Source organism: Lepidochelys kempii, chromosome 17 (assembly GCF_965140265.1).
Source record: "Lepidochelys kempii isolate rLepKem1 chromosome 17, rLepKem1.hap2, whole genome shotgun sequence".
NCBI lineage: Eukaryota > Metazoa > Chordata > Testudines > Cheloniidae > Lepidochelys > Lepidochelys kempii.
The window spans coordinates 561,638-587,185 of NC_133272.1; the positions used below are offsets into that span (position 1 = coordinate 561,638).

General features: G+C 54.1%; 1 protein-coding gene across 7 annotated transcripts in view; it reads left to right on the forward strand.

The window, feature by feature from the left end:
* LOC140899867 (apoptosis-inducing factor 3-like) overlaps window positions 1-12,842 on the forward strand; it is a 19,064-nt gene extending 6,222 nt beyond the window's left edge. For 2 of the 7 annotated variants that reach the window (XM_073316054.1, XM_073316058.1), the window contains exons 2-19: window positions 1,126-1,219; window positions 1,807-1,916; window positions 4,452-4,561; window positions 5,424-5,468; window positions 5,566-5,647; window positions 5,828-5,940; window positions 6,916-7,002; window positions 7,448-7,539; window positions 7,741-7,871; window positions 8,539-8,654; window positions 9,160-9,231; window positions 9,562-9,625; window positions 10,225-10,301; window positions 10,390-10,507; window positions 10,954-11,052; window positions 11,533-11,608; window positions 12,294-12,398; window positions 12,531-12,842. In XM_073316054.1, coding sequence (XP_073172155.1) covers window positions 1,126-1,219; window positions 1,807-1,916; window positions 4,452-4,561; window positions 5,424-5,468; window positions 5,566-5,647; window positions 5,828-5,940; window positions 6,916-7,002; window positions 7,448-7,539; window positions 7,741-7,871; window positions 8,539-8,654; window positions 9,160-9,231; window positions 9,562-9,625; window positions 10,225-10,301; window positions 10,390-10,507; window positions 10,954-11,052; window positions 11,533-11,608; window positions 12,294-12,398; window positions 12,531-12,564 — 1,625 coding nt within the window. In that variant the 3' untranslated portion in view covers window positions 12,565-12,842. Of the gene's footprint in view, window positions 1-1,017; window positions 1,220-1,393; window positions 1,917-4,451; window positions 4,562-5,423; window positions 5,469-5,565; window positions 5,648-5,827; window positions 5,941-6,915; window positions 7,003-7,447; window positions 7,540-7,740; window positions 7,872-8,538; window positions 8,655-9,159; window positions 9,232-9,561; window positions 9,626-10,224; window positions 10,302-10,389; window positions 10,508-10,953; window positions 11,053-11,532; window positions 11,609-12,293; window positions 12,399-12,530 lie in introns of those variants that run through there. The other 5 variants (XM_073316055.1, XM_073316059.1, XM_073316056.1 and 2 more) reach the window with 5 other exon arrangements.
* The last annotated feature ends 12,706 nt before the right edge of the window (window positions 12,843-25,548 follow it).

Below are 25,548 nucleotides of genomic sequence, written 5' to 3' on the forward strand. Positions count from 1 at the left end.
ACTTTGAAGCAGCTTCACTGCCTGCTCCAGGGACTACTCACCAGAGGAAAAAAATTGATTTAATTCCACAGGTCTCTGCTATCTGCTCTCTGTCTCTAGTTTACGGATTACCAAGACAGCATCAAAACTAAACAGGCAAGGCTCCTAAGTACTGCTGGGCAAAAAATTCTGACCAAAACTTTTTTTTAACTGAAAAATGCATATTTGGGTTGACTGAAACATTTTACAAATTTCTGCAAGTTGTGCCAAATTGTTTTGGCCCCCCAAAAGTCCAAACGTCTCGATTCTACATTTTCAAAATGAAATTTTTTCCCCCTATTCAAAATGACTTTTTGTTTTGAATTTTGCTTCAATTGTATTCTAAAAAGTAAAAAAAACAAAACATGAAACTAAACAAAATGAGTCATTGAACCAGAATTAAACAGAGGCCTGGCTTTCTCCCAGTTCCCAGGTACCCTCTCCTCTATCGGTACCATTACCTCAGGCTGTGAGCGAGGCCCCAGCCCCGCCCTGCTCACCAGGGCTGAGGCACTGGCCTTTCTCACCCACGCTCTCATCCCAACTGCCTCTGCCATGAAGCTTTCTGGGCTCCAGACTTGGGGGCCTGCCTGCTCTGGTCCCAGAGCTGGGGGAGCCTACCTGCTCCGGGCTGTCGAGCCAAGTCACTCCTGCACAGAATGGCTATGCCTGCAGTTCTGGCCCCTCTGTTTCCAGAGGAGGCCATGCCTTGGGGCAGGGCCAGTGAGCAGGGTGATTTGCTGAGCACTGGCTTTAGGAGCCCCTCTGTGGGGTTCTGGTGCATTTTGGGGGGGGGGAAAGTGTAACAGAGGGTGGAAGGGGAACAGGGCCTGGCTGCCAGCCCAAAGGGCCCGGGGCCGCAGTTGTGATGTCACACTCCCACGGTGCACCATCAGGCTGAGACAGGTCTGCAATCTGCCCGGCAGCCTAGGTCACTCTGGGGCCTGTGTCCTCATGCTGAGGTGCATTGTCACATGGTGCTGAGATCATAACACAGATGTCCCGTCAGCAACTCCGAGAGCAAAACAACCGAGCAGCAGCCTTCCCAGAATGCTCTGCTGCAGCACCCCATTCCCCATCCCTAACTCCTCTATGCTCTGTCTTCAGCCGGCCAGCCGCTGAGACGGGCACCCACAAGCATGGACACTGAAGACAGCGTCACGGAGCAGGTCTGCCAGGAGTCAGAGGTCCAGGATGGCGAGTGAGTGTCAGATCATGGCAGGTTGGGGGTAACGTGAAAGGCCAGTTCCCATCACCTGCACTTGCTGACAGACCTGACCCAGGCCCTCTCCAGCTGAACTCAGCTCAACCTGTGTGACATCCAGTAAACCCCCCAGCCCCACCTGCATCCCCTGCTGGCACCCTGCATTAGCACATGGGGAGAGTGGGTCCTGCCTCAGCAAAGCAGGCCAAAGAGGTGGGTGTGCTGGGGGCTTCTGTTCCTGTTCTGCGCCTCAGCAACAAGGCTTCATTTAAGAGGTGGCTTGGTTGGGACTCCTGTGAACCAAGGAGGAGGAGGCAGGTTAGGAAGAAGCCAGCTCCGCAAAAGCCCACTGAGAGAGGCTGTAGGGGGCCTGGAGCCAAAGAAACACCAGCCCCATTGCCGTGGTTATTGGAGGCTCTTGTGGGACAAGCGAGGAGTCAGGTATGGCAGCCTTCTCCTCCAGCTGCCCCCGGGTGGGCTGATTCTGATCCCACTGCTCCCTGTGGTTGCCCCACCGTCCAGGCATTGCCTCCACCGTCCAGGGGTCCAGGCTCGCCATGTCGGCTTGTGCTTGTCTCCTGCAGGCTGCGGGAAGTGGAGGTTGCAGGCCACAAGGTGTTGCTGGCGAGGAGTAAGATGGAGTTCAGTGCTGTGGGGAGCAAGTGCACACATGCAGGAGCCTCTCTCAGCAAAGGTAAAACCCGGCGGGTATCTCCAGCTGCCAGGCAAAGCTCAGGCCATGGGCAAACGCAAGGTAGAGGCGAAGGTGTCAAAGGAGACACTGTGCAGAGGACGGGCAGCATCCCTCCAGGAGCTGCTGCTTTTCTAATGCTTCCGCCTAGCAGCCTAGCTTCTCATTCCCTTTCTCACTGCACCTGCCTTCTCCTCTCTGTGCGAAAGGGCAAGGGAAGCCCATGCTGTCACCCCCAAGTCAGGGACAGCCCAGCTCCACAGTGGGAAATGAACCAGGATTCACCTGCTTTTCAGGGGGCTGCCTCAGCATGGTGCCATTGGCCTTGTCTCAAGTCACTGCTCTGGCCAAGCGCCCCCTGCTGGACTCTCACCAGACTGTTGTGTTTGGCTCCCTCCCCACACATACCAGGGCGCTTTACAGCAGGGGTTCGCACAAGAAATTTTTTGGTGGCCTCAGAGTGCAGCCACCGACTATTGCTGGTGGCCACTCTGACAATTTTTCCTAAAATACTCAATTAACTTTAGGAAAAACAAATAAATATGTCCAAATCAATGTAATTTATTTATGTAGGGTTTTTTGCAGACTTGATAATAAAAATAATGTACCATTTTCTTTAAACAGAACGGAAACAAATAATGTGTTTTGCACGTTCTTGTCCCTTTCTGTTGTTGTTTCTTTTGCTTTTTGTGGTTGCTTATTTTTTTAAGACTTGCTAGGTAGTATGTCTGTTTCTGTGAAAAGTGATTAGTATTTTGTTAATATCACTTTTCACATCAAGAGACTTGCCAGCTAGCAGGGAGGCAGTGAAAAGTGATATTAACAAACATACAAATATAACTTTTCACAACAGACTTACTCAGCCCTGGCAAGCTGAGGGACAAATTAAGCCCTGGATGGGAAGGTGGGTAGAGAGGCAGCTGGGGATTGGGGGCGATGAGGGGGGGTGAGACCGGGGACCAGAGTCCTTCAGTTCCGCAGCCAGGGACTGGGGCTGGGGGCTGCAGTGGGGGCTGGGGGCTGCAGAGGTCTGTTGGGGGGGGAGGTGAGCTTGGGGCTGGCAGTCACTGCCGCATGGCTGCGGGCTGGATCGTGTGGCCCCATGGCTGAAGTCTGAAACCCTGCAGCTGGGGGTCAGAGCCCGCTGCCACACAGCCACAGCCCGGGGCCAGACGAGGCTGCATGTTGGGGGGGGCTGAGTCTGGAGCCAGGGTCAGGGCTCAAAGCCTGTGGCCAGGGGATGGAGCCTGCCACCACATAGCTGAAGCCTGTTGCCCACCACCTCAGATCTGAAGCCCAAGCCCCACTGCCTGCCTGCTCCTCCAGCATTTGTGGCTCCAGAGGGGTACAGGGCCCAACCCCTGCTTGCAGCCCTGGGGGAGGGGCCACTGCTTTGCCCCCCTCATCACCATGCAGGAGGCCATGGCTGCACAAAGAGCCCCTGGTGGCCACATTTGAGAAACGCTGCTTTAAAGCCTCCCTTCTTCTGAATAGGCTGCAGCACTGGCTCTGTTTGGCCTCTTGGGGTTGCTTCCTGGGCACAGACTGTGATACCCCTTCATGGAAGTGGGACCCCATGCCTGGCTACCCTAGCCTCCCAGGACCCCCTTTTTTCAAGAGCTCCCACCTTGTGGGCACTTGGGTTCACAGCTTACCCTTTTAGAGACATGTGCCAATGGACTCAAACAGATACCTTGTGCACAGGGATTTTTGAAAACAATCACTCTTTACTAAGCTAAAAAGTAACACCAGCATGCCATATCCTGCCTCAGTTTCCTCACCACTCGCAAGCATTCTTTGGGAACTGGGTAGTCTCCTAAGAAGTCCAGGGTCTTTCCTCTTTCCATTCCCTCCTGCACATGGCTTCTCCTCCAGAACATAGAGTCTCTCTCACTCCCTCCCTCCCTCTCTCTACCCCACAAGCAGTAGCTTTCAACACCCTGAAATGTGAGAGGCCCTTCCTTTTATAACTTTCCCCTTTGTCAGCTGACCTCCAATCAGCTTGAATTCTGCTCTACCAGATGATCAGTTGCCTTGTTACCAGCCCACCAGGCAAACTGGTTCTTCTGGGCAGTAGTCAGCTCACTGACCTAGGGGGCCTCCACTTGAATAGAAGGCCTAACAGTTTAACAACCCACCATTGTTAGTCCTGGGTCATCACCTCTGGAAATTTCAGCCCAAGCTGGAGGTAAAAAGACAGCAGAGGAACTAGATCAGCCTTGCACTCCAAATGGAGTTTGCAGTTCAGTCTAGATACATGAAGAGTCCATAATATCAACCAGAATTCATAAGTTGTACACAGGATTCCCCAAATGATCTCACCCATACAGTACTTCTCAAGGATAGTGAAGAGGTACACAGTGCTGCTTCACAACACCTAATGAGGTGGGCAAGAATCCTGAACCCAGTTTGCAGAAGTGAACAACTTACCCATGGTGCATCACATTACAGTCCAAGATGGGAATAGACTCCAGGAGTCCTGACAACAAGTTCTGTTCTACTCACTAGACAACACTTTCCTTGGTGTGTGACTTGCAGGAGTCTTGGCGGGTAACAGGCTGCGCTGTCCCTGGCATGGTGCCTGCTTCAATATCAGAACTGGAGACATTGAGGAGTACCCAACTCTGGACTGTCTTCCCTGCTTTAAGGTGACATTATCCTTGTTACTTTTCATTCTACATCTCAGCTTGTTCTGTCTACTCTGTATTTGCTCCCCTTTTTGCCTCATCCATTCCAGTACCTGCCACTTTACATCCAGCTTGGGCCCTGGCCTCACCAGCAATTCTGTGGAAATGTTAGAATTCTCTTCCCTGGCCACCACTCTCCACAGTGGTTACTGAAGTACTGGTTTTCGGGACCATATGGCTCTAGGACCTAAATGCCTTTTCAGAAGCCTTGTTAGCCCCCTTGCCCCACATTGATGAGTAGAGCTTTTGAAAGGAAGAAGGATTTTCACAACTCTCTGAAAACAAATCATGTAATACTTCTGTAAGTGCTAGCAGGGTCTGTTTGAGCTGCTTTGGCATTGAAAGGTGCCTAAAAGTCACTCTGAACTTGTCAGATGGAGCGTGGTATTCTGTGGGCTTGGGTGATCAGCTGGACAGAAGCATCCAAATGTGACCTGCCCAAACCCACCTTCAGCAGAGAGGCACTAGCGCTCCTCACTCTTTAGAAGAGTGAAACATGAGACCGTCCAGCACGCTTTCTTTCCCCCTAGGGCTGCTCTAGCTTTTTGCCTTTGAGAGACTCCTTAGGCTGAAAGCCCTGGGTTGCTTCTTTGGCATCAGGGTGCCTTATTAGTTCCACATACTCATTGTGCCTTCACTGAAGACCACCCCACCTCCAGTGCCCACCCTCCTCCTCCTCAGTGCCGCTTGGCCCCAGAGTAACCCAGGCTTTGGTAGCAGCCTTCTCTTGCAGGACACACACACTCCAAAGCAAAGGCTCCTCAGTAAATTCCCAGCAGCCTCAGCTGTGCACTGAAATCCCACTCTCCTTCGGTTTTTGCAGGTGCGAGTGGAAGACGGGAAGGTATTTATTACTGCAAAAAAAAAGGTACTGATCTCACCTACTCTCACTGAGTAACCACAGCAAAGGTGGTCCAGGGACCAGTTGCCATTGTTTGAATAATTTCTTCTTTTCTTTCTACCAGGACCTTGAAAGTGACCGAAGGTTGAAGGCCATGAGTGAGCGATGCAAGAGCAACGAGAACACAATGCTGCTCCTGGGTGGAGGTCAGTGAATCAGAAGACAGTCTGAACACAAGCACCTGTGCTTTGGTTATGTAGCTTGTATGTCAGCCCCTCGGGCACATGCTGGGTCTGCTGGGCTCTTCTCCAGGGGTGCCAGGAGCGTTCCTCCTGTGTGGCTAGTAAGTCGTGCCAGAAGGGGTGAGACTCATGTTTCTCTCACAGGTACAGCTGCACTGGTCTGTGCAGAAACACTTCGTCAGGAAGGCTTTACAGGCAGGATCATCATGGTAACCAAAGAAAAGCATGTCCCATATGACAGGACCCAACTAAGCAAGGTTTGTGCATGGCCAGAGCTTCTCTTAAGAACTGTGATTGAGGGGATGGACTGGGGAGGGTGGGGGGAAGGTCAGGAATTAGTAAAAGCTTCAGTCAGTGAACCACAGTCAGAGCTCCAGCTGCTTCAGCAGAGCCCAGTTACCCAGGGCTGTGAGCAGAGCCTGTCTATAGGGAGGTTACATTGTTCAGCAAGTTTCAGAGTAGCAGCCATGTTAGCTGTATCTGCAAAACGAAAAGGAGGACTTGTGGCACCTTAGAGACTAACAAATTTATTTGAGCATAAGTTTTCATGAGCTACAGCATTTGATGAAGTGAGCTGTAGCTCACGAAAGCTTATGCTCAAATAAATTTGTTAGTCTCTAAGGAGCCACAAGTCCTCCTTTTCTCATTGTCCAGCAAATCATAGAATATCAGGGTTGGAAAGGCCCTCAGGAGGTCATCTAGTCCCACCCCCTGCTCAAAGCAGGACCAATCCCCAATTTTTGCCCCAGATCCCTAAATGGCCCCCTCAAGGATTGAACTCACAACCCGGGGTTAAGCAGGCCAAAGCTCAAACCACTGAGCTATCCCTCCCACCCAACTGTCCCTACCCACTCCCTACAGTGCCTCCTCGTGGGACAGCCTTGGCCAGAAGCAGTTCTGAGCCAGTGATCTTACCCCATTCCCTGCAGCCTCTCCTGCTATAGACATGGTTGGCTTGGGGGAGGGCAGTTTGGTTTACTAATAAGAAAACACATTGCCCATGGTTTCAGAGTAGCAGCCGTGTTAGTCTGTATCCGCAAAAAGAAAAGACTTGTGTTAGTCTCTAATGTGCCACAAGTACTCCTTTTCTTATTGCCCATTGCGAACATTTCCCATGAGGAAACTCCAGAAACCCAGATCCAGGTTGCAGCCCATGTGCTGTTAACCTCCTGCACAGTGCGACTGGCTTTGTGGAGCTGCTCCTCATTCCTGGTGCTTTGCTTCGCTTCCAGGCGATGGATAAGACACTAGAGAGCATTTACCTGCGGCAGCAGGACTTCTTTGAGGCTCATGGAGTAGAAGTTTGGACCGAAAAAGAGGTGAAGGAGCGGCAGCAGCTCACCTTTATCAAAAGATCAGTCCTTGTCCCAAACACTGGCCTGGGAGCAGGGGACCATTGCTGCAGAATACTGTAGTTCTCCTCTGGAATGGTGGGTTGATTAGTCACTCTGTGTGGGCACACACAGTGCATGTTGGGAGTTGCACACCAAAGTCAGGGTTACCTGCTGAGCATTGGTACATGGGGGTAAACTAGTGGCAGACAGGCAGCACTCCCATGGGAGGGAGGTGACTTTAGAAGGGGGCATATGGCACACTGGAGCTTTGGGTTCCAAACTGGGAAATGTAGCACTCTCCCACCTTGTACTTGGGTGCAAAGAGCAGACTGGGCTGGGGGCACACAGGTGCCTGTGTGGCTATGCACTAAGGCAGGCTGTGGAATGGAGGAGTGAGCAGTACGCTGCCCCGTGCCTTTCCTTGCTGCAGGTGGTGTCCGTGGACACACAGGGGCAGAAAGCCCACTTCCAGGATGGGGCCTTCCAGAGGTACGACCAGCTCCTCATTGCGACAGGCAGCAGGTGAGAAAGCGAGGCAGCCACGTGTGCCTGGCACAGGGGCCTGAGATGGGCTGAGTGCAGCAGGCCTTTGACCTCTTCAGGGCGGTCAGCTCCCTGAGCCTCTGGGTGGGGTGGGTGCGTCTCTGTGCACGCAGCGGATGGGCAGACACAGCTGTCTTTTAAGATGCATGGCAACTGTAACTGACGTCTCCTCTCCTGCAGCCCCAGGCAGCTCCAGTGCCCCGGCTCAGACCTGGAGAATGTGTGTTCCCTGCAAACCCCAGAGGATGCTAACAGGATTCTCCACCTAGCAACTGGCAAGAGGGTGGTGATTCTAGGCGCGTCATTCATTGGTAGGAGACTGGCATAGCAGCTGCCTGACTGCACATAACAAGTCAGAATAGGGGTGGGGTCAGATCACTAATTATAAGCAGAGCCTTGAAATTTATTTTCACCATGTGTGCTGATTAACCAATGGCCATTTGCCCATGGGTGGCCGCTCCCTGCTATTCTGGGCTGTGCATTACTCCATGGGGAGTGCCCGCCAAGCCGTTCCTCTGGGAGTGCTAAGAACTGCAAACAGCACTTAGACCTGGAGGAAGGGGATTTATTTTATGGAGGTGTCCCTTCATCCTTCAGGAGTGCAGGCTGCCTCGTTCAGCACCACCTGGGAGAGTGGGGAAGGTTTGCTGTGCCCTGGGGAGGGAAACAGGCCAGACGTGCAGCTAGTGGGGTGCATAGGGGGATGGAGAAGTCTTTGCCCTTCCTGGTAGTTGGATCCCTGGTGAATCCCAGAAAGATTCAGGATACTAGAGACTGATACTTGAGGAGCCCCATGGCTGTATAAAAGCAGGCAGCAGGGGCAGCATCTCTGACGCCCTTCCCACCCCCCCGGGTAAAAGGTTTCCAGCTTCATCCCTATTTCTAGGGAGAAGGTTGGTGCTGGGGAAGGGGTGTGTGTGTGTGCGTGTGCGTGCATGCTTGTGCCAATTTCACTGCAGGTGTGTCCATTGTGTGCAGGGATGGAGGTAGCTGCCTTCCTTTCAGACAAGGCCAGCACCATCTGCGTGGTGGAAAGAGGGGAGTTCCCCTTCCAGGCAGTGCTGGGGCCTCAGGTCGGAGGCGTTGCCATGAAGGTATAATTAATAGCAGACAGAGAATGCACACAAATCCAAGTGGTGGGGAAGCCCTACGCTGACCTCATGAGCGCAAACCTCCTGCCCCCTCTGTGCCCGAGGCAACACTTACCCCTCCCTACCTGCCTTGCCCACAGCTCCCTCACGTGCGCGCACACACAGGGGCTATTCCCAGCCACCCCTCCCTAGCCACACTGGTCTCCTCTCATCCCCACATCTCCCCCAAGCTAACAGTCCCACCTTATGTGCAAGGGCTCCCAGCACAGGCTGGGGGCCCAGAAGGGGGCATGGCTGTCCATCAGCTGGAGGAGATGCCAGCTCTCTCATCCACAGGACCAACTTGGGGGGTACTTGGAGAACCCTAGTGGGCAGAGCTGGCCAGTGGCCCCGCTATTTGCCTGGGTTTCTGGAAGGGGAGGAATGTGTAATTGTTGAATTAATCAGGAATAGAACACTGATGAGAAGAGCCATTTTGGGCCAGGGTAATTCCTCTTCCTTGTTTCAGATGCTGCAGAATAAAAGAGTGAAATTCTACATGAAGGCTGAAATCTCTGAGCTGCGAGGAGAGAACAGAAAGGTTAGCAAGTCTTTAACACCAGCTCCACACCTGGACTGCTACCAAAATCTGCTTCTAATCTGGGCCTATACCATTCCACTCCCGTCCCGTGTTCCTTCCACAGCCCGTGTAATCTCCAGGCTCCCAGGCCACTAAACCCTACATTTGTATTGCCTACAAAGGCACTAGCTTGCTCTCCACTGCCCCTAGGGTCAGAGTCTCGTGGGCCCGGAAAAATGGATTGGGTGGTCCAGGGAAGCAAAGTGCCGTAGCGAGGGCAGGCTGGGGGTGTCTCTGGGCGGAGGAGGTTCTGAGGCACCGTCTCAGTGAATGGTGTTGCCTGTTTCCTAGGTTACAGAGGCTGTTTTGGCCAGTGGAGAGACGCTACCTGCAGATGTGGTGGTGGTGGGAATAGGTAAGAGACTAAACAGTACGCCTTTGCTCTGTATAGACACCATCGTACTGATGCTGCCCCTCTCCTTCCAGGACCTCTGCGTATCCAACCCTAGCTAAAACCCAAAGCACTGCCGCCCACCGTAAAACAGAGCCTGGCTGGCTCACATTCCAAGACTAACTCCCAAGAGAATAATTACTCCCTCTACCCTAGCCCCAACCAACTCCAGCCCCCCGAGATACCCTGAGCATGGCATGCTGGCGGCTTGATTGCCTTACACTCTCCCTTCCTATAGTACTGCTCCAGCAGTCCCCCTCCAGGGATCTGTTCTTACACCTATTGCGCCTGTTACCAAAATACCTTGCCCCGCTTAGAGCTGGGGTTTGGCTACCCCTCTTCAAGCTCAACCAGCCCCTGGCCTGTACCCCTCATGCAACTCTCACTGTCACCCTCACCTCCATATGCTGCTGTTTGTTCTTACTGCACTTTGCCCGACTCCAGCCCATGCTGGATTGAATGATACTTAAGCAGCTGTGCTCCCTCCTGCACTGGCCTATGTCACTCCTGCCACACCCCTTGCTTGGAGCCCAACTCACAAGTTTCCTCATCTTTCCCCAAAGGTGTCGCCTCCAACTCAGGGTTCCTGAAGGACACTTCAATTGCTCTGGACCGCAGAGGTGCCATCCTGGTGGATTTGGTGCGTAAGTTCCTGTGAGGCATGCACACATCACTTTTAAGGTGCCGCGCATGTTAGTTCATTAATCGCACTCTTTCTCCCCTCTTAGTTCATGCAAACCAACGTCCCAAGAGTCTTTGCTGCTGGGGATGTGACTTCATTTCCAGTCACACTGTTCGGTGGGACGACCGCCACCATCCGTCACTGGCAGATGGCACAGGCTCATGGTGAGGGACTGCAGGAGCAACAGCACTATCTGTGTCTGCCTCCCGTCCCAACACAGCTGGGAAAACAGGCTTGAGAAGTGGTCACTCAAGGCTGCAAGGGCTGTAGGACATGAAGAGCCACTGTCTATGCACCAAACCAGCTCAAGCCCCACTGATCAGCCCCAGCTCCACTGACCAGCTCACGTGCCATGCAATGGGGCCAGCTCTGACCAAATGGCAGAGGGAGGGAAGGGAAGGGGTCATGCACGTAGAGGTGGGTAGCTGCTCCAGCCAACCCAGCTGCCAGCACGAGTCAGTCGTTGGAAGCAATATCCTGCTTCCCACCTTGAGCCAGGACAGGAGACAGGCTTCATAAGCTGATGAACCTGAAGTTTTAAAAGTCTCCCCTGAAACTATCTTCTGGAAAAATACATTTTCCCCTCCTGGGGTTTTCTGGGTCGTTTCAGGTCACATTGCTGCTTTAAACATGCTGAAGAAGCAGAAGGCATTGCACACAGTTCCCTTCTTTTGGACCTCGCTGCTCGGAAAAAGCATCCGCTATGCAGGTGGGAGGGGAGCAGAAAAGCTGGGACAACCGCTATTCCTCTGCCCCATACCTCTGCAGAGCTAGGTGCTCAGATACTGCAGGGATGGGGACCTAATAAGCACCCAGAGAGATGTTTGAACCATTCTCCAAGTCAATCAGAGAGAGTGAGGGTGAGAAGTCCCCCACCCCAAGCCCCTTTTTTAATTTGGGGAAGCTATAGCTGAAAGTAGAAAACCCAGTGTCAAGTCATAGCCCAGGACACTAGAGTCAGAGGTCATGTCCCTGGGGCCCTGGAGACAAGGGTCACCCTCTCTCCCCTTGGCCACGGCCAGAGCCCTCACTGCATAGAGCATGCAGCCCAGCTCCCGCCTCAGGGTCTTTCCACTGGTCTACTGAGCAGTCTCCTCCCCCCACCCCCAAAGTTATTTGGTCATTAAGCTTAAGGGGCATGATGGCATTCACCCAGACCTAGGCCCCACTGCATCTTCTGCGTTTGCAGGCTATGGGAAAGGATACACAGATACTGTTGTGAAGGGAAATCTGGAGCAGCTGAAGTTCTTGGTCTTTTACATCAAGTGAGTGAATCTGTAACCCAATTAGCTTAGAACTCTTGGCAAGTCAGAGCCAGACCCGACCAGCATATCTGCCAAGAACTTACTCTTCCTGCGCAGAATGCAGCACAGACATCCGTGGTGCTCTGGGGAACAGCCTGTATGTAGCTCCTGGGGATGGTCCTTGGCAGTACTGCAGGGGCACGCTCCACACCATCCTTCCAAGGGTGTGTGCAACGGGGATGCTGTCCATCCAGCTTCTGCACTGTGGCAGGGGCATGCACAGGAGGGGGGAACAGGCCCCCAAAGAAGAAGATTGGCAGATCTTTCAACAGCCTCCCTGATTTATAGAAAAGCTTCCTTTTGAGGTTCAATATTAAAACTGCAGGGTCCCAGGATTCAGAGACTGAGGCATATCAGCCCTGGAGAGAGGAAGGGAGAAGCAGGAAGCAGGACAGCATCTGTTTGCTCTGATTCATATTCAGTGCTTGATCCCCATGGGCACTGGGCACGTTAACAGACCCACCCTTCGCCATGGACCAGCCTCCGCTGTCACTGCACATGGGGGATGCCAGCACCTGCCCAGCTCAGAGCCTATTAAAGCTGGCCCTGGGCCAGCAGTCCCTCAAGCTCTAGGAGGCTGCAGTGCTCTGTCACTCAAGGGTATGGAGGGGAGAATCTCTCATTTGCTGAGGCTTTTCTCTTTCAGGGATGATTACGTGATTGCAGTAGCCAGCCTGAACTTTGACCCCATGGTCTCCCTGGTAGCTGAGGTCATGTACTCTGGCAGACAAATCTCAAAAGCAGAGGCCCAGTGAGTAACTCAGCTGACCCACTAAGTTCATGCCCCATGAGGTTACTGCTGCCTTGTTAGCATCAGCCCTGCCTGACCCAGAGCACTCGGTCACAGGCAGCCTTTTCCTCAGTGTCCTGTCTTCTGTTGCAGGTCCTCGGATACAACCTGGATGAAGCAAGCCTAACCTGAGACTGCCTAGGGGCTCAGTAAGACCCCCACAGGCATAATCATTTCCCATACCCCGTCGTCCCACTTAGGAGAAATAAAAACCAGCATGAAATAGAGCAGGAGCCCTGCTTTTCTTGTCTGCAATCACAGCCACAACATCCCTTCTCTTTACTTGGGGGCAGCAACCAGGAAAGTGTATTATTGGGGGCGGGGCGGGGGAGAGAAGAGAAGTGCCAGATCAACCAGACATAACTTGTCTTCTCTTCTGTAGCGGGAAAGCCGCTGGGCTGAAGAACAGCAGGCTGCCACGTTCTCCTGGAACTCAGCTGAATGGTGGCCAGGGCCAGGGCCTGAGCAAACAGGGGAAGCTCATATCCCCACCCTGCCGTCAGTCTGACAGCTCTATTTTAAAAAATGCCCCTGAATAGCGGCCAGTAAGAGAGAAGAGATTTCATGGAGATTAGTAGCACGTCTAACAGCAAAGCAGAGAGGCACCTTTTCTCCAGCAAGGGGCGCTGCAGCCTAGATAAAAGTCTTTCACGCAGCTAGAATCCAGCCCCATGCTCTCTGTCCAAGAGCTAAAGCGTAATGCAGTTTCACTAATACTGCACCTCCTCTCGTGAGCAGGGGCACACGGTGCCAGAGCAAGTTAGAGGACATTAAAGGTTTCCTAGGCTGAGGCCTGCCTGCTACAATAGCATCGCTTGGGAACTTTAAATATTGCATTAGTTTCCTCAGTGTTTCCTACCTCTAGTGATTCATGTCAGCCCCTCCCAGCCCTAGGAATCTCAACCCCCAGCCTCGGTTATGTGCTACTTCCCCCCCCCCGCAGCATGGAATGTTATCAGATCTCAGGCTACATCTCTGCTTGGAGAGGAGACGTTACAGGAAGAGCCAGATGGTGCAGGAAGTGCTCTGTGCCTGAGGGAAGCGTTACAGAATCTCCCATGCCCAGACTGGCTGGTAGGTGCTGCTTTCCACAGGCAATTTAATGCACTGGCTCTTTGGTGGTCACAGGGCAGGTTGCAGAGTAGGGTCAAGCTGTGTGAGCTGGTCATGCTCAACTTTGGGCAACTGCATTCTGCTAGCCTAAAATCATGCTGGCTTCAATTGGATAGAGCATTCAATCACTTTCTGGCCTAAGCTGCCTCAGTGTTCCTCCCCAGTTGCAGCTGCATTTTAGCAGTGGCAAAAGTAGTTGTGTGGTTTGCAGAGCACAGTGGACTCCTGCATGATGAGAGGGGCACTAAAAATGGTTAAGATTGAACTGTGCTAAACAGTGTGGGGATGACAGCAGGGGCAAGGGGAAGAGGGAAGAGCTGTCCCATTCTTTAGTGCTACATGATTCGCAGCACCTTGTATTTCAAGAGATGTCTGAGGAGGCCCCTTCCAAGGTAGGAACAGCTGAGATGGAGGAAGTGGAAGCAGAGCAGAAGGGTGGCCCGAAGGGAGAAAGCTGCTCAGATGGCCCCATATAAAGCAACTGCTTCTACCTCATTCAAAACAGCTTTTTGCCCCCCTAAGCACTTCACCACATGCTCAACACTGAGCAGAAGCCAGATGCCACGTCTGACCTTACAAGACAGAAAACCCAGCCAGCTGCAATAGAAGGGACTGACTATGGATCAAAGGCACAGAGGGTGTCGTTCCCCCCCCCGCCACCCACATGGTCACCTAACAATGATTGAAGATCAAATAAATTCAGCTCTGGCCTGACAAGCTCCAACCAAAACCAGCTGAGTTAGGGACTAGGCGGAGCTTAGCCTGAAGACCATCCATGGACAAACTCCAGCAGCCAGGAAGCTCTGTTTACTTGTAAGTTGATAGTGAAACGCCTGGAACAGAAGCACCTACTGCTGCCCGTGCTGGTCCCAGACCGAAACGAGTAGCCCAAACCAGTGGAAGGCATCCCATGGCATATCATCCCATGGTATTCCTGCCAAAGACCCATTGCTGGAACCACTCCATTGCCATGGACCATGGCCTGGCAGACCACTTTACAACAGCTCAGCCTCCTAGCAGCGAGAGTCCCACCTGGCTCAGCCTTCAGAGGGCCTACCTGGATCCTCAAGTCTGGCTCCCTCAAGAGCTTATTGTGCCACTGAAGCTTCTTTCAACCATGTGACCGTTAGCCATGTAGCAGCATCCCTTGGTGAACATGCTTCGTAACCCATGGGTCTTCCAAAGTACAGCTTGAGTGAACATAAATCCATCCAGGGAGCAGGTGGTTCCTAATTCAGGGGCCAGTTTCTCCTCCCCACCCACACTTGCAAGGCAGGGAGAAACTAGTCTGGCAGGCTATGCTGAGAAGAGGCTACACCATTGCTTTCTAGCCTCCATGTGAGGGCCGCTCCCTGGGAAAGCCTGTGTGATCATTGCACAGCCCATGCCGCCTTCATTTTAGCAGGCCTGCTGGAAAGTAGCACCTCCAGGCTGCTTCTGCTGCAGCGAGGGGGTCCCGCCTCAGGAGGATAGTGGCTTGCACTTGGCAACAGCTTGGCTGGTCCCTGACCAAAACCACCACCTGCCAAGCTGCTTTCTGGGGCTGCTCTATGCTGTAAATAGGGAGGCAGACTGTAATCGCTAAGGACAAAGGCCTGGCCCCAGACCTGAGCAGAGCTATATATGGCAGAGCATGGGGGCACATGGCAGGGAGTTTTCATCTTGCCCCAGGCTGATCAGTGTCTGCTGTGGAGCAGAAAGTCCAAGAGCCCTCTCAGCATGGCCAGAGTTGTTTTTGCTGCACATATATACAAATGCCTCACCCTACAGCAGCAAGTTCCATGGGTTACTTGGGGCAGCTGTGATGCTGCCAGTGTCATGGCCATATGCATGTCAGTTCCCTCCCCTATGGGAGCAGGGCAGGGAGTAGACAGCAACTACCTTCTCAGCAGCTGTGATGGTGAAGCTATAGCACTTTCATTCTTCTTTCCAAACTAGACAGCCTTCTCTCGGAGCACAGGGATTCTCCACTAGCATGCCTCAGAGAGCTTGCAGTTCCCACTCCCCTCATGGGCCCTTCTGCTCGCCATGACTAAAGCGGAGCACCGTCATCTGAGCAATGACATTCCAGTAACATACACAGGGGCACCTACCTGCTTACATAGCTCGAGCAGGCAGGGTGCCTGAGTGGGGAAATAGTCACTGATCCCACATTCCCCAGGCTATTCAGCTATTGTCAGAAGAACCTAAAACACAGGCAGTCACATTCCTCCCATTCCATTGTGCTGAGGGGGTCCTGCAGGAGTGCAACCCCCCACCACACTACCATACATGTAGGGCAGGCCCTGGCTGTCCCTCACAACATGCTTTTCCCCCAGGAACCAGCATCAACACTCCACCCTATGTCCCATTATCTCTCCAAGCACTTCCCCTGCCATCTCCACATCAGTACTACAGTGCTCTACAGCAGTGGTTTTCAGCCTTTTCTCATTTGCAGACTCCCAAAAAAATTTCAAATGGAGATGCAGACCCCTTTGGAAATCTCAAAACAGGGTGCAGGTCCCCAGGGGTCCAAGGACCACTGCCCTATAGAGGGGCTGGCAGCACATCCCTTGGAGGCCAACTCACTCCTATCCAACAAACCGCCATTACCTATCAGGACAGCACAGCTGTGTGAACTCACAAGTCATCAGGGGGTGAGGAAGAGCAGCTCAGGAGAAGCCTGGAGTGTGGTTTCAGCAGTCCTTTGCTGACTAAACCCATCACAGTTGGTGTGAAATGGACCCCTGCTTGGCAGCTATAGTAGAAGTCAAGGACTGAATGGACCACAGAGGCCAAACTGTCCTCATCAGTCCAGGTCAAGGAAGCCTCCCACACTGCCCCTAGCAATTAGGCTCCAAGGCTGTAACCAGCACAGAAAGTTGTCTTAGAGTCAGGTGTCCATCAGCAAATTAGAATATGAGGTTCTACCAAGTCACCCAGGGCTAGCCCAGGTCTACTGGGTGAGCCGAAGTGCACTCCCTCCTGTGACTGGAAGCAGGTTACAAGTCCAAATTGCTGGTGAGGTGAAGGCTGCAAAGATAATCAGTGAGAAAAAGCCGGGCTTGGGCCCTTCTGCTTCTCTGACAGTGGAAGGCAGCATGGAAGGGTTGGCAACTTTTCCTGCATGTTTTAACATTAGGCATCAGGCTCTCATCTACCATGGAAGCCTACAGAGGCTGGAGAGCTGTTAGACACCACATCCCATCTCTCCAAGGCGAGAGCTCCCAGTCCAGTTGAGACCTCCACCATGTCCCTCTACTCTAGACGTTTAATGGTTCAAACATGACCTCTGTACATCAAGGACAATTGTTTAAGACTCTTTTGCAGGTCTTCACATTACCAGGGTGCAAGAACTGCACCTCTAGCATGGAGACATACTTACTCCCCTTTATGTTCTACCTACGCCCCCCTGCCAGGCTCAGAGTATCCACTGGCAAGAGACTTTTCCCGAGTGTCACACACAACCCCAGGGCTCTGCTTTCAGTACAACTTCCAGATCAGGATCAAGGAGGGCTCTTCATAGTCCAGCAAGGTGGTCAGCCCTCAGCCCACAAAGTGGTTAATCCAAATTAGTTGAAGACTCACCCATCCTGCTCTCCCAACGTGTGCATCCAGCTGACATCAGACAGCCCAAATGACAAGACGAGAGTGGCTACATTCAACAGTTCTTCAACTGGCAGCTTTAGCTGCTAGACAGGGACTTAAAGCTTGCCACTGAAGAACTGGTGCAAGTTAGCCAGCAGCGCAAGTAGCTGGAGTAGCAGCTGAGGAGGAAGCAAACCAGTCAGAACCAGGACTCAGCACTTAGAAATGAAATCAAGTCATACTGGAACGAGAACTCAAGTTCTTATACCAACGGCTGACAGTGCTGGGTACTTCCCTTCCTGACACACCCTCTAACCACACAGCCCATACAGAAACCCTTCCTCCCACCACGGCACCTGCTGCGTGCAGCGTTCCCTACCACTGTTGCTCCTGCTCCTGGCAGAGGGTCCTTGCGGAGTGGAGATTCTCATGTGAGACTAAAAACTGGAGTGGGTATGACTGAGGGATTCCTAAGATTGCAACTGACAGGGGTTTCACTCTTACAGGAGAGATCTGCCACACAGGCTTATGACTATGCCAGCTGTGCTTTATCAATCCCTGCCGCACCAGGGCTGGAAGCTCCTGGCTATGTTTGACCTGGAGCCAGGTGTGACCTAAACTCCTCCCCAGGACTTGGCACCAGCTGTTCCTCTCGCTGCCAAACCAGCTGGTGCATTTGCTCTTATGCACAAAGTAAATCCAACAAGACTGGCTGGGTGCATGCTAGCGGTGTGTAAAGAATGAAGGCATTTATGTGACGGAGGAGATTAGACAGCTCATTATTATGAGAGCCTTATAAAAGTAAGACTCGGAGGAGAGTTTGGTGTATTGACTAAGGGGGCAGCCTGTGTCCCCAGCCAGAGGCATGGCAGGTTTAGGGCTACCCCACTGAAGGTGATAAAGCATTTCCCCAACTGCCCCCCTAGACTGATGTCAGAAACTCAGCCTACCAAGGAAGATACTTCAGCACCCAGCATTCCTGCTGCCAAGTTACTAGCAGGGGAATTGAAAGACTCTGGAGCTTTTGAGAACCTGAGCAATGCAGAACATTAGCTACCTTGGGGACACCATCACCCAGCTTCCTGGGCTGGTCCTGAACTATGAGCACTTCCAGTCTAAAGATGGAACTTTCCAGGAATCAAACACAGGCAATCAAGTGCCTAGACCTCCTGAGGTGCTGGCCTAGCCTGAGAGCACGGGGGTGGAAGAAGTGCCCTGTTTTGTCAAGAGGTCCCAGGCATCAAGTCTATGGGACATCGTATACAATCTCCTGGAGACACTTTCCTTTTCACAAGGCATTCATGTGGCAAGGGCAGCAGTGTGAACAACAGAACACCATGACCCAGGACAAGCCACTCCCTCCCACCAAGTCCAATGGCACTGGGATTTCAAGGGGCTGCAGAGGAAGCCCCAGGGAAGTCTGTGCACTGGCAATGACAGAAGCTATCTAGGGCATAGGCTGTTTGGGACTACACAGATGCCGTCACAGACCGACCACTCATCTATCCTGCAGGAAGGCTTCCACCAGCGCTCACCAGAGCACGAGGCGGCAATCCTACAAGCTGCAGGGATCACAGAGCAGGGCCCAACTCTTCTGTACAGGCTGCTCTGGCCCAGCCAAGATGCCAAACATTCCACTCATGCCTGGTACATATGGTATAAATTCCAGCCCGTCTGCCGGCCCCTTCATGTCTGAACTTTGTTCCAAGTGCTGAGCTCCACCCCCTCCTTTCTTCCATCATGGGGCTTGAATGCATGAATCAGCATGAAAGGAAAAGGCCCTCTCCATGCCCTAGCTCCAGCCAAAAGCAGAGTCCTTGAGATGGAGGAGCTGCCAGACTGCTGAGTGGGAGACAGAGAAGAGACGTAAATAGTGCACAAAAGAATAATGTCTCTATACAGCCCCTCTGTCCATCTCAGACATTCACTCTCCCCTGAACCCCTGCATGGGGCATGAAAACTCAGTGTTAGTCTGACAGTTACAGACATGTCCCTGGAACCACCAAGCAGAGGACAAACTTCACTAGGGGCAAAGCCTTGAGATACTTTGTTGTGATCTAGTGACAGAAAGAAGTCTCCAGTAACGTGCACAAGACTGGATGTACAATGCCCCTTCTGTTTGATTCTGCAGCAGGGTGGACCCTGAAGGTCCCCCAGTGCACTGCCTCCAGCTGGTCCCTATTGGATCCCATTACAGCTTTTCTGGGAGGGGGTGTGGGAAGCGGATGGCTGCTAGTGCAATGCCTGCTCTTCGCTTCTAGCGATAGGGAACTTCATCCCATGAACTGGGTCTCCACCACGCTCCCGATTACTACTGAGCTCTTCAAGAGATCCACTCTCTCTCACTAGTATCAGAGGGGTAGCCGTGTTAGTCCGGATCTGTAAAAGCGGCAAAAAGAGTCCTGTGGCACCTTCTAGACTAGCAGACGTATCAGAGCATGAGCTTTCGTGGGTGAATGCCTACTTTGTCACATGCATCCCACGAAAGCTCATGCTCTGATACGTCTGCTAGTCTAGAAGGTGCCACAGGACTCTTTTTGCCGCTTTTACAGATCCGGACTAACACGGCTACCCCTCTGATACTAGTGAGAGAGAGTGGACTCTTTGCCGCTTTCTCAAAATTAGGAATCACCCAGCCTTGAGGAGTCTCGCTCTTCTCCCTAGGGCACTCCATGCACCACCAGACACTAGTATAACATGGATGGCAGCAGCCCATCGATTAGGAGAGCCAGACAGGCGGCAATAGGAAAGCCAAGAACAAGAGATGGAACCCAGCAGCCTCCAGTACACCCAAACAAACCCCCCAAGACTGTGCAGGGCGGGCAGCTCCTCTAGGGCTGCTCTGTAGCCAAGGCCGCTTTCCCAGGCTGCACCAGGACAGGGAGAGGTTGGAAATCACCCAAGCCTTGACCCAACCCAAATCTCTGGCTCGGGTCAAGGCTCAAGCCCTCATCGCCACAGAGCGCGGGGAGGGAAAGGTTCTGTCTCCACCTACCCGCAGTGCCGCGGGGCTAATGCACCCAAAGGGGGCAGGAAACGAGCCAAGAGCCCTGAACCCCGCAGCTCAGAACGGCCTGACCCGAACCAGGGCTGAGCTCCCGAGACAGCCGACGCCAAGAGCCGACAAACTGCGTGTGCTGCGGACTGAAGCAACATCTGCCCCACCCAGCGGCGGCCGGGGAGCAGAGCCGCGGCCTGCCTGGGAAGCCACGGGACCAGCCTCGACACCAGGGGGAGGGAGGCGGGTGGGCGGCTGGAGCCCCGCGGGGGCCGGGTCCATCCCCTCCGCACGCCCCAGCAGCCGGCCCCCGCCGCCCCGACTCCAGCGCCGGGAACTTCAGGGCCAGGGCCGAAGTTTCGGGGCCGTGGCCTGCGCCGCTGCCGGAAGGTGACCTTCCCCCGCGGGCGCCCCCGGGCAGAGGGGCTGGCCGGGGGGAGGGTGGCGCTGCTGGAAGTTTCCAAGCCCCCGCCCCCGCCCCGCGCTGAAACCCTAAACTGCAGCTTGCATAAGCAGGGGCGGCTGCCTCCCCTCCGCCCCTTGCATAACCCCGCCCGGGGCGGCGGCCGGGGTCCGGGGGGCCCGGGGCGGCGGCCGGCCGCGCCCCCGCCCGCAGCCCCCCGGCCCGGCACGGGCGCAGACCCCGCCCGGGGCCCCGGCCCCGCTCCTCCCGGCCCCGCTCCTCCCGGCCGTGCCCGGTGGCGGGCTGTGGGCCCCGGCCGGCTCCCCCGGCCGGCCGGCCCCCCAGCGGCTCCCCCGGCCGAACGGCTCCCCCAGCCCGCCCCCCGCCCCCCGGCCGGCCGGCCGCCCGCCCCCCGAGCGGCTCCCCGGGCCGAGCCCGCCGACACCCACCTGCCCGCGCCCGGCCGCTGCGTCCTGCCCGGCCAGCCGGCCGCACTCACCGGCTCCTGGCTCTGATCAGCTGGCGGCGTCGTGACGCAGCCACCCACCGGCTCCTCCCGCGGCCAATCACTGCCCGCCCTTGACAGGGGTAACCCCGCCCTCGTGGGGCCACCCAGTGCGCCATGGCCGCCCCTTCCCCGCCCCGGCGCTGGTTGGCATTTCAGAGAGCCAGTCAGAGGCCAGAAGACCTGCCCGGCCCGCTCGTCATCCAGCAGCTTGACCAATGGAGTAAGAGCATCCACCGCCTTGCCCCGCCTACGTAACCGAACAGACACTGGCATCAGGTTCATCCAATCAGCAGTGGAGAGCTAACTTAGAAACTATCTGGACACCGCCTTACGCGGAGAATGCCGGGAAGTGTAGTTTGGCGCGGCAGACGCTCTCCCATCATGCATCGCGCGCTGTGAGTTGGCATTTTCAGCTGAGGGACGTTGGGGAGGGGAGGGGCGCGGCCCCTTAAAGGGCCAGAGACCTCCCTGGTACCCAGCCCCGCCCTCTGCCCCCGCGTCCCCAGCTCTCTCCCCCCTCCCAGCTTCCCCCCCCCGGGCACCAGCACTGGCCCCTGGAACCCTTTCCCAGGCCTCCGCCTGCACCGGGCCCCCAGCCCCCCGACAAACAGGCCCCAGGCAGGGCACCCCAGGCCCCCACTCCAGCCCCCAGGCAACCCCCCCCAGGCCTGAGCACTGCCCCCCCCAGGCCACCTGCCAAACAGGCCCCAGCCCTGCTCCCAGCCAGGGCACTCCAGGCCCCCCCTCCAGACCTGCCCCCAGGCCACCCCCATCAACCCCCCCCAGGCCCCTGCATTGCCCCCCCAGGGCCCCCTGCCAAACAGGCCCCAGTACAGCTGCACCCCAGGCACCCTGCCCCACCCTGGGCACACACACCCCAGCAATCCCCTGCCCCAGGCACCTCCCCACTGCACTCCAAACTCCAGCAGTCCCCTCCCAGGATATCAGAATCACATCAGGGGTATATCTGGAACTGAAGGCACTTCTGATTAATATTTCACTGTCTAGGATTGGCTGGTGAAGGGAGCAGTGGGAGGGGGAAGAGAGCAAGGAGCAGAAGGAAATTTGGAAAGAAATCAAGGGCCAGTATCTTGTCACTTTCCTGAGGCAAGTGCAGACAAGGGCATATGTGGAAGGGGCCCCTTCCGCCAAGAACAGATCCCAGGGCACAACCACAAAATAAACAGCATGTAGGGGTGAGGTGCATGGAACCCAGTAGCACTGAGCCACCTGGAACAGTCTGAGCTTCCCCACAGCCATGCCCTGCTGGTACCAGAGGAAATATTGGCCTGTGACCCATGACCTGGGCCTGCCCCTCTGTGACAAGCTGGGTGTAGAATTTGCAGGATTAGGCATCTGCCCACTGCGCTGCCCCCACAGCAGTCAGTAAAGTGCAACCTGCAGCTTTAAGAGCTCATGCTAATGACAGAATGATTCCGAGAAGTTGTTACAACTGGGCCACCAATCAAAAGAAGATTTTCTCTGAAACGCACCAATCACAGCCAGAAAAGGGGCTGGTCTAAAGAAACTCATCTGAACCCAATGACTTGGCAATACCAGAGCCGGGTGCATGATGACTGAACAAGTTCTTTAAAGGGCCAGGGACTTAGCTGCTGGTGCTCCCCATGCTGCAGCAGAAGCTTCAGGGAGTGGCTCTGGCTTGGAAAACAAGGGCAAGAGACCAGAAGCAGCTCGCACCACACTTCTAGGGGGTCAGGAGGGCGTAGAGATTAATTTGTGAGGAACAAACCCACTTTCTGCTGGAGGATGGAAACCTGAGGGGAACAATGGACTCACGCTCTGACCCACCATCACATGGACTAGAGCCACCTCTTTAATGCTGAAGCTTTGTGGCAGTTAGCTTAGTTTGGCTCTTTTCTGTTTGGCTGGGGGAAGGAGGATTCAACTCCACTTCAAGACAGACTCCACTTTTCCTCTCCTCAGGCTTGCTCCTAACAATAATGCCTAGCTCTTCCCTAGGGCCTGTCATCCTTAGACCTGAAAGCACTTTACCAAGGTCAGTATCATCATCATAACATGTCCTCCAGATTAGGAGGGTTGCAGCTGGCTGCATAAAGAGTCCCTTGGGAAGGGTGTGAAGCACCCCTGTCTCTGGAGGGGCACCCTAGGCCAGAAGAGAAGCATGCTGCTTTTTGCCCTGCAACCCCAGGGCCTAGAGCCTGTGGGGCTGCCCTGCTCCCAAAGTGTTCCCACTTTTCACCCTCACAGAATTGAATTATTTCTGTACCTAGTTTTCTGTCTCAGACAAGAGGTGAGTTTGCTAATCAGAGGTTTCAGAGTAACAGCCGTGTTAGTCTGTATTCGCAAAAAGAAAAGGAGTACTTAGGTGCCACAAGTACTCCTTTTCTTTTTGCTAATCAGAGTCTCTCTGCGGAGGGACTCAGGGCCGGTTTCCCTTCCACGCTGCTGGCTGGCGCATTAGGAACCCCCATCTAGGAACCCCCATCGGGCTGTCTCACACTCATCCACAGATCTCAGCACTTCACTCAATCAGGCACAAATGAGGACTTGAGGGAGCGAAGAGCTGTGAGCCTGGCTGCTTCCCCTCTCCAAGCTGCAGAGGAGAGAAAAGCAGAGCAGAGGCTTGGGACGAAACAGGCTGCTGCAAAGGGCGCTGTGGAGCTTGCTGCAGAGGTCCTATTTCATACCAGAGCCTGGGACAGGCTGGCATTTGTCCCCATTATCCACATCTGCTTTGCACCAGTGTCCAGAGAACCCCTCAGATGGAGGTCTCTGGTGTGCTGGGCGCTATACAGGTACACACGCCCCTTTGCTCATGGCATTAGATGCAGCAGATACTGACTATCAGAGGCCATGGGGCTCCCTCATACTGTAACTACTCAGGAAAACTGGCCCTGCACAGAATAAGACCAATAAGGCATCTTGCCCTACTGGGCCCTCGTAGCCAGAGTGCTTTTCCAGAAACATGGCTCTTCCCCACTCCACAAGGCCAGCTCTGCACCCTGCAGGGGGCCCGCTGTTCTCTGTTAGCCCATAGATCCCACAGGCCAAGTTCCCCTTCCTCTGTCTGTTCATTCTGTGGCACATTCCAGTTTGTGGAGGAAGACAAGAAGCGGGGCACACTGACTCTTCCCTACATCCTGCTTGCTGGTGCTGTGGGTGGTCGGTGCTCTGCACTGCAGTCTGGGGAAGAGAGGCTCCTAGACCTCCCAGAGGGTTGAGAGAGGGGGCTGGGGGTTATGTTCTGCTGCCACCCCCCTTGTTGTGCCCTCCCAGTGGCATTGGGCCAGTGCTGTGTGCCCATGGTGCCCCCCCGGCAGCTGTAGCTGGGTTGAAGCAGCGGTGCGGCACAGGGTGCTGCCCCTTTAAGAAAGTTTCCTGCCCTTAGCCCAGTAACAGCCGATTGATGTAAAGTGGAGGCCTCGGGGGACGAATCAGCTGTTGCCACATCCCGCTCACGTGACTCCCACAGGCTCAGGAGATGCAGGAGCTGAGGCCGAGCCATGTGCGCATCTCTGCTGGCCCTAGGCGTTCTCTTAAAGGGGGCACTGCCAGGAGGCCACTGGGCCCTGCGCCACTCCCTGGCTGGCTGTGGAAGCGGGGCTCATGTCCTGTTCCTGATGACAGCTGGGATCCAGCCTGCTCGCCCACCCACTGTCTAGGCCAGGAGAGGGGCACTTGGGGAATGAATGCACCCCTGGGAGGGGAGCAAGGCCTTAGGCAGCTTGGGCTGGGGACAGGGTGTGCAGCCCAATGTACCCGAGTCCAGCTCCAGCAATTCCCCTGACCCATGCGAATGGGTCAGATGAGACCTTAGCCTCCGATTTCATAATAAAGATGTCAGCACAGATGCTTTTGTGACTGTAGTGTTTGGGCATTAATAAAAGTTTACATCAGGCAGCGCAGTGCCATTTTGTATCTTCAAGAAGCTTTCTGACTGGAGAACTTAGCTGTTACAAGTAAGGATGAATTTGGTTAGAGTGTTAATGTCACCATAGGTGGGAGAAGTATTAATAAGAGCATTGTTAGAACATCCCATACCCAGTTTAAGGTCACAGTTGGTATGGCTAGAACATTTTTCATGTTTTGTGTGTGTGTGTGTCTGTGTCTTTCTACTGTATTTTCCATTGCATGCATCTGATGAAGTGAGCTGTAGCCCACAAAAGCTTATGGTCCGAATAAATTTGTTAGTCTTTAAGGTGCCACAAGTCCCCCTTGTTCTAGTTACTTCAAAGACTTCGTAGACAGAAGAACAGAAACTTTAGTTTCAGAGTAGCAGCCGTGTTAGTCTGTATCCGCAAAAAGAAAAGGAGGACTTGTGGCACCTTAGAGACTAACTAAATGCATCCGATGAAGTGAGCTGTAGCTCACGAAACCTTATGCTCAAATAAATTGGTTAGTCTCTAAGGTGCCATAAGTCCTCCTTTTCTTTTTGAGAAACTTTAGTAAGACTATCTAGCATGATTCTTGAGCCGCAGACAACCCTGCAGTAGTTACAACAGAGCTATATGTCAAGCAACTAGAACAGAAGTAATATTAG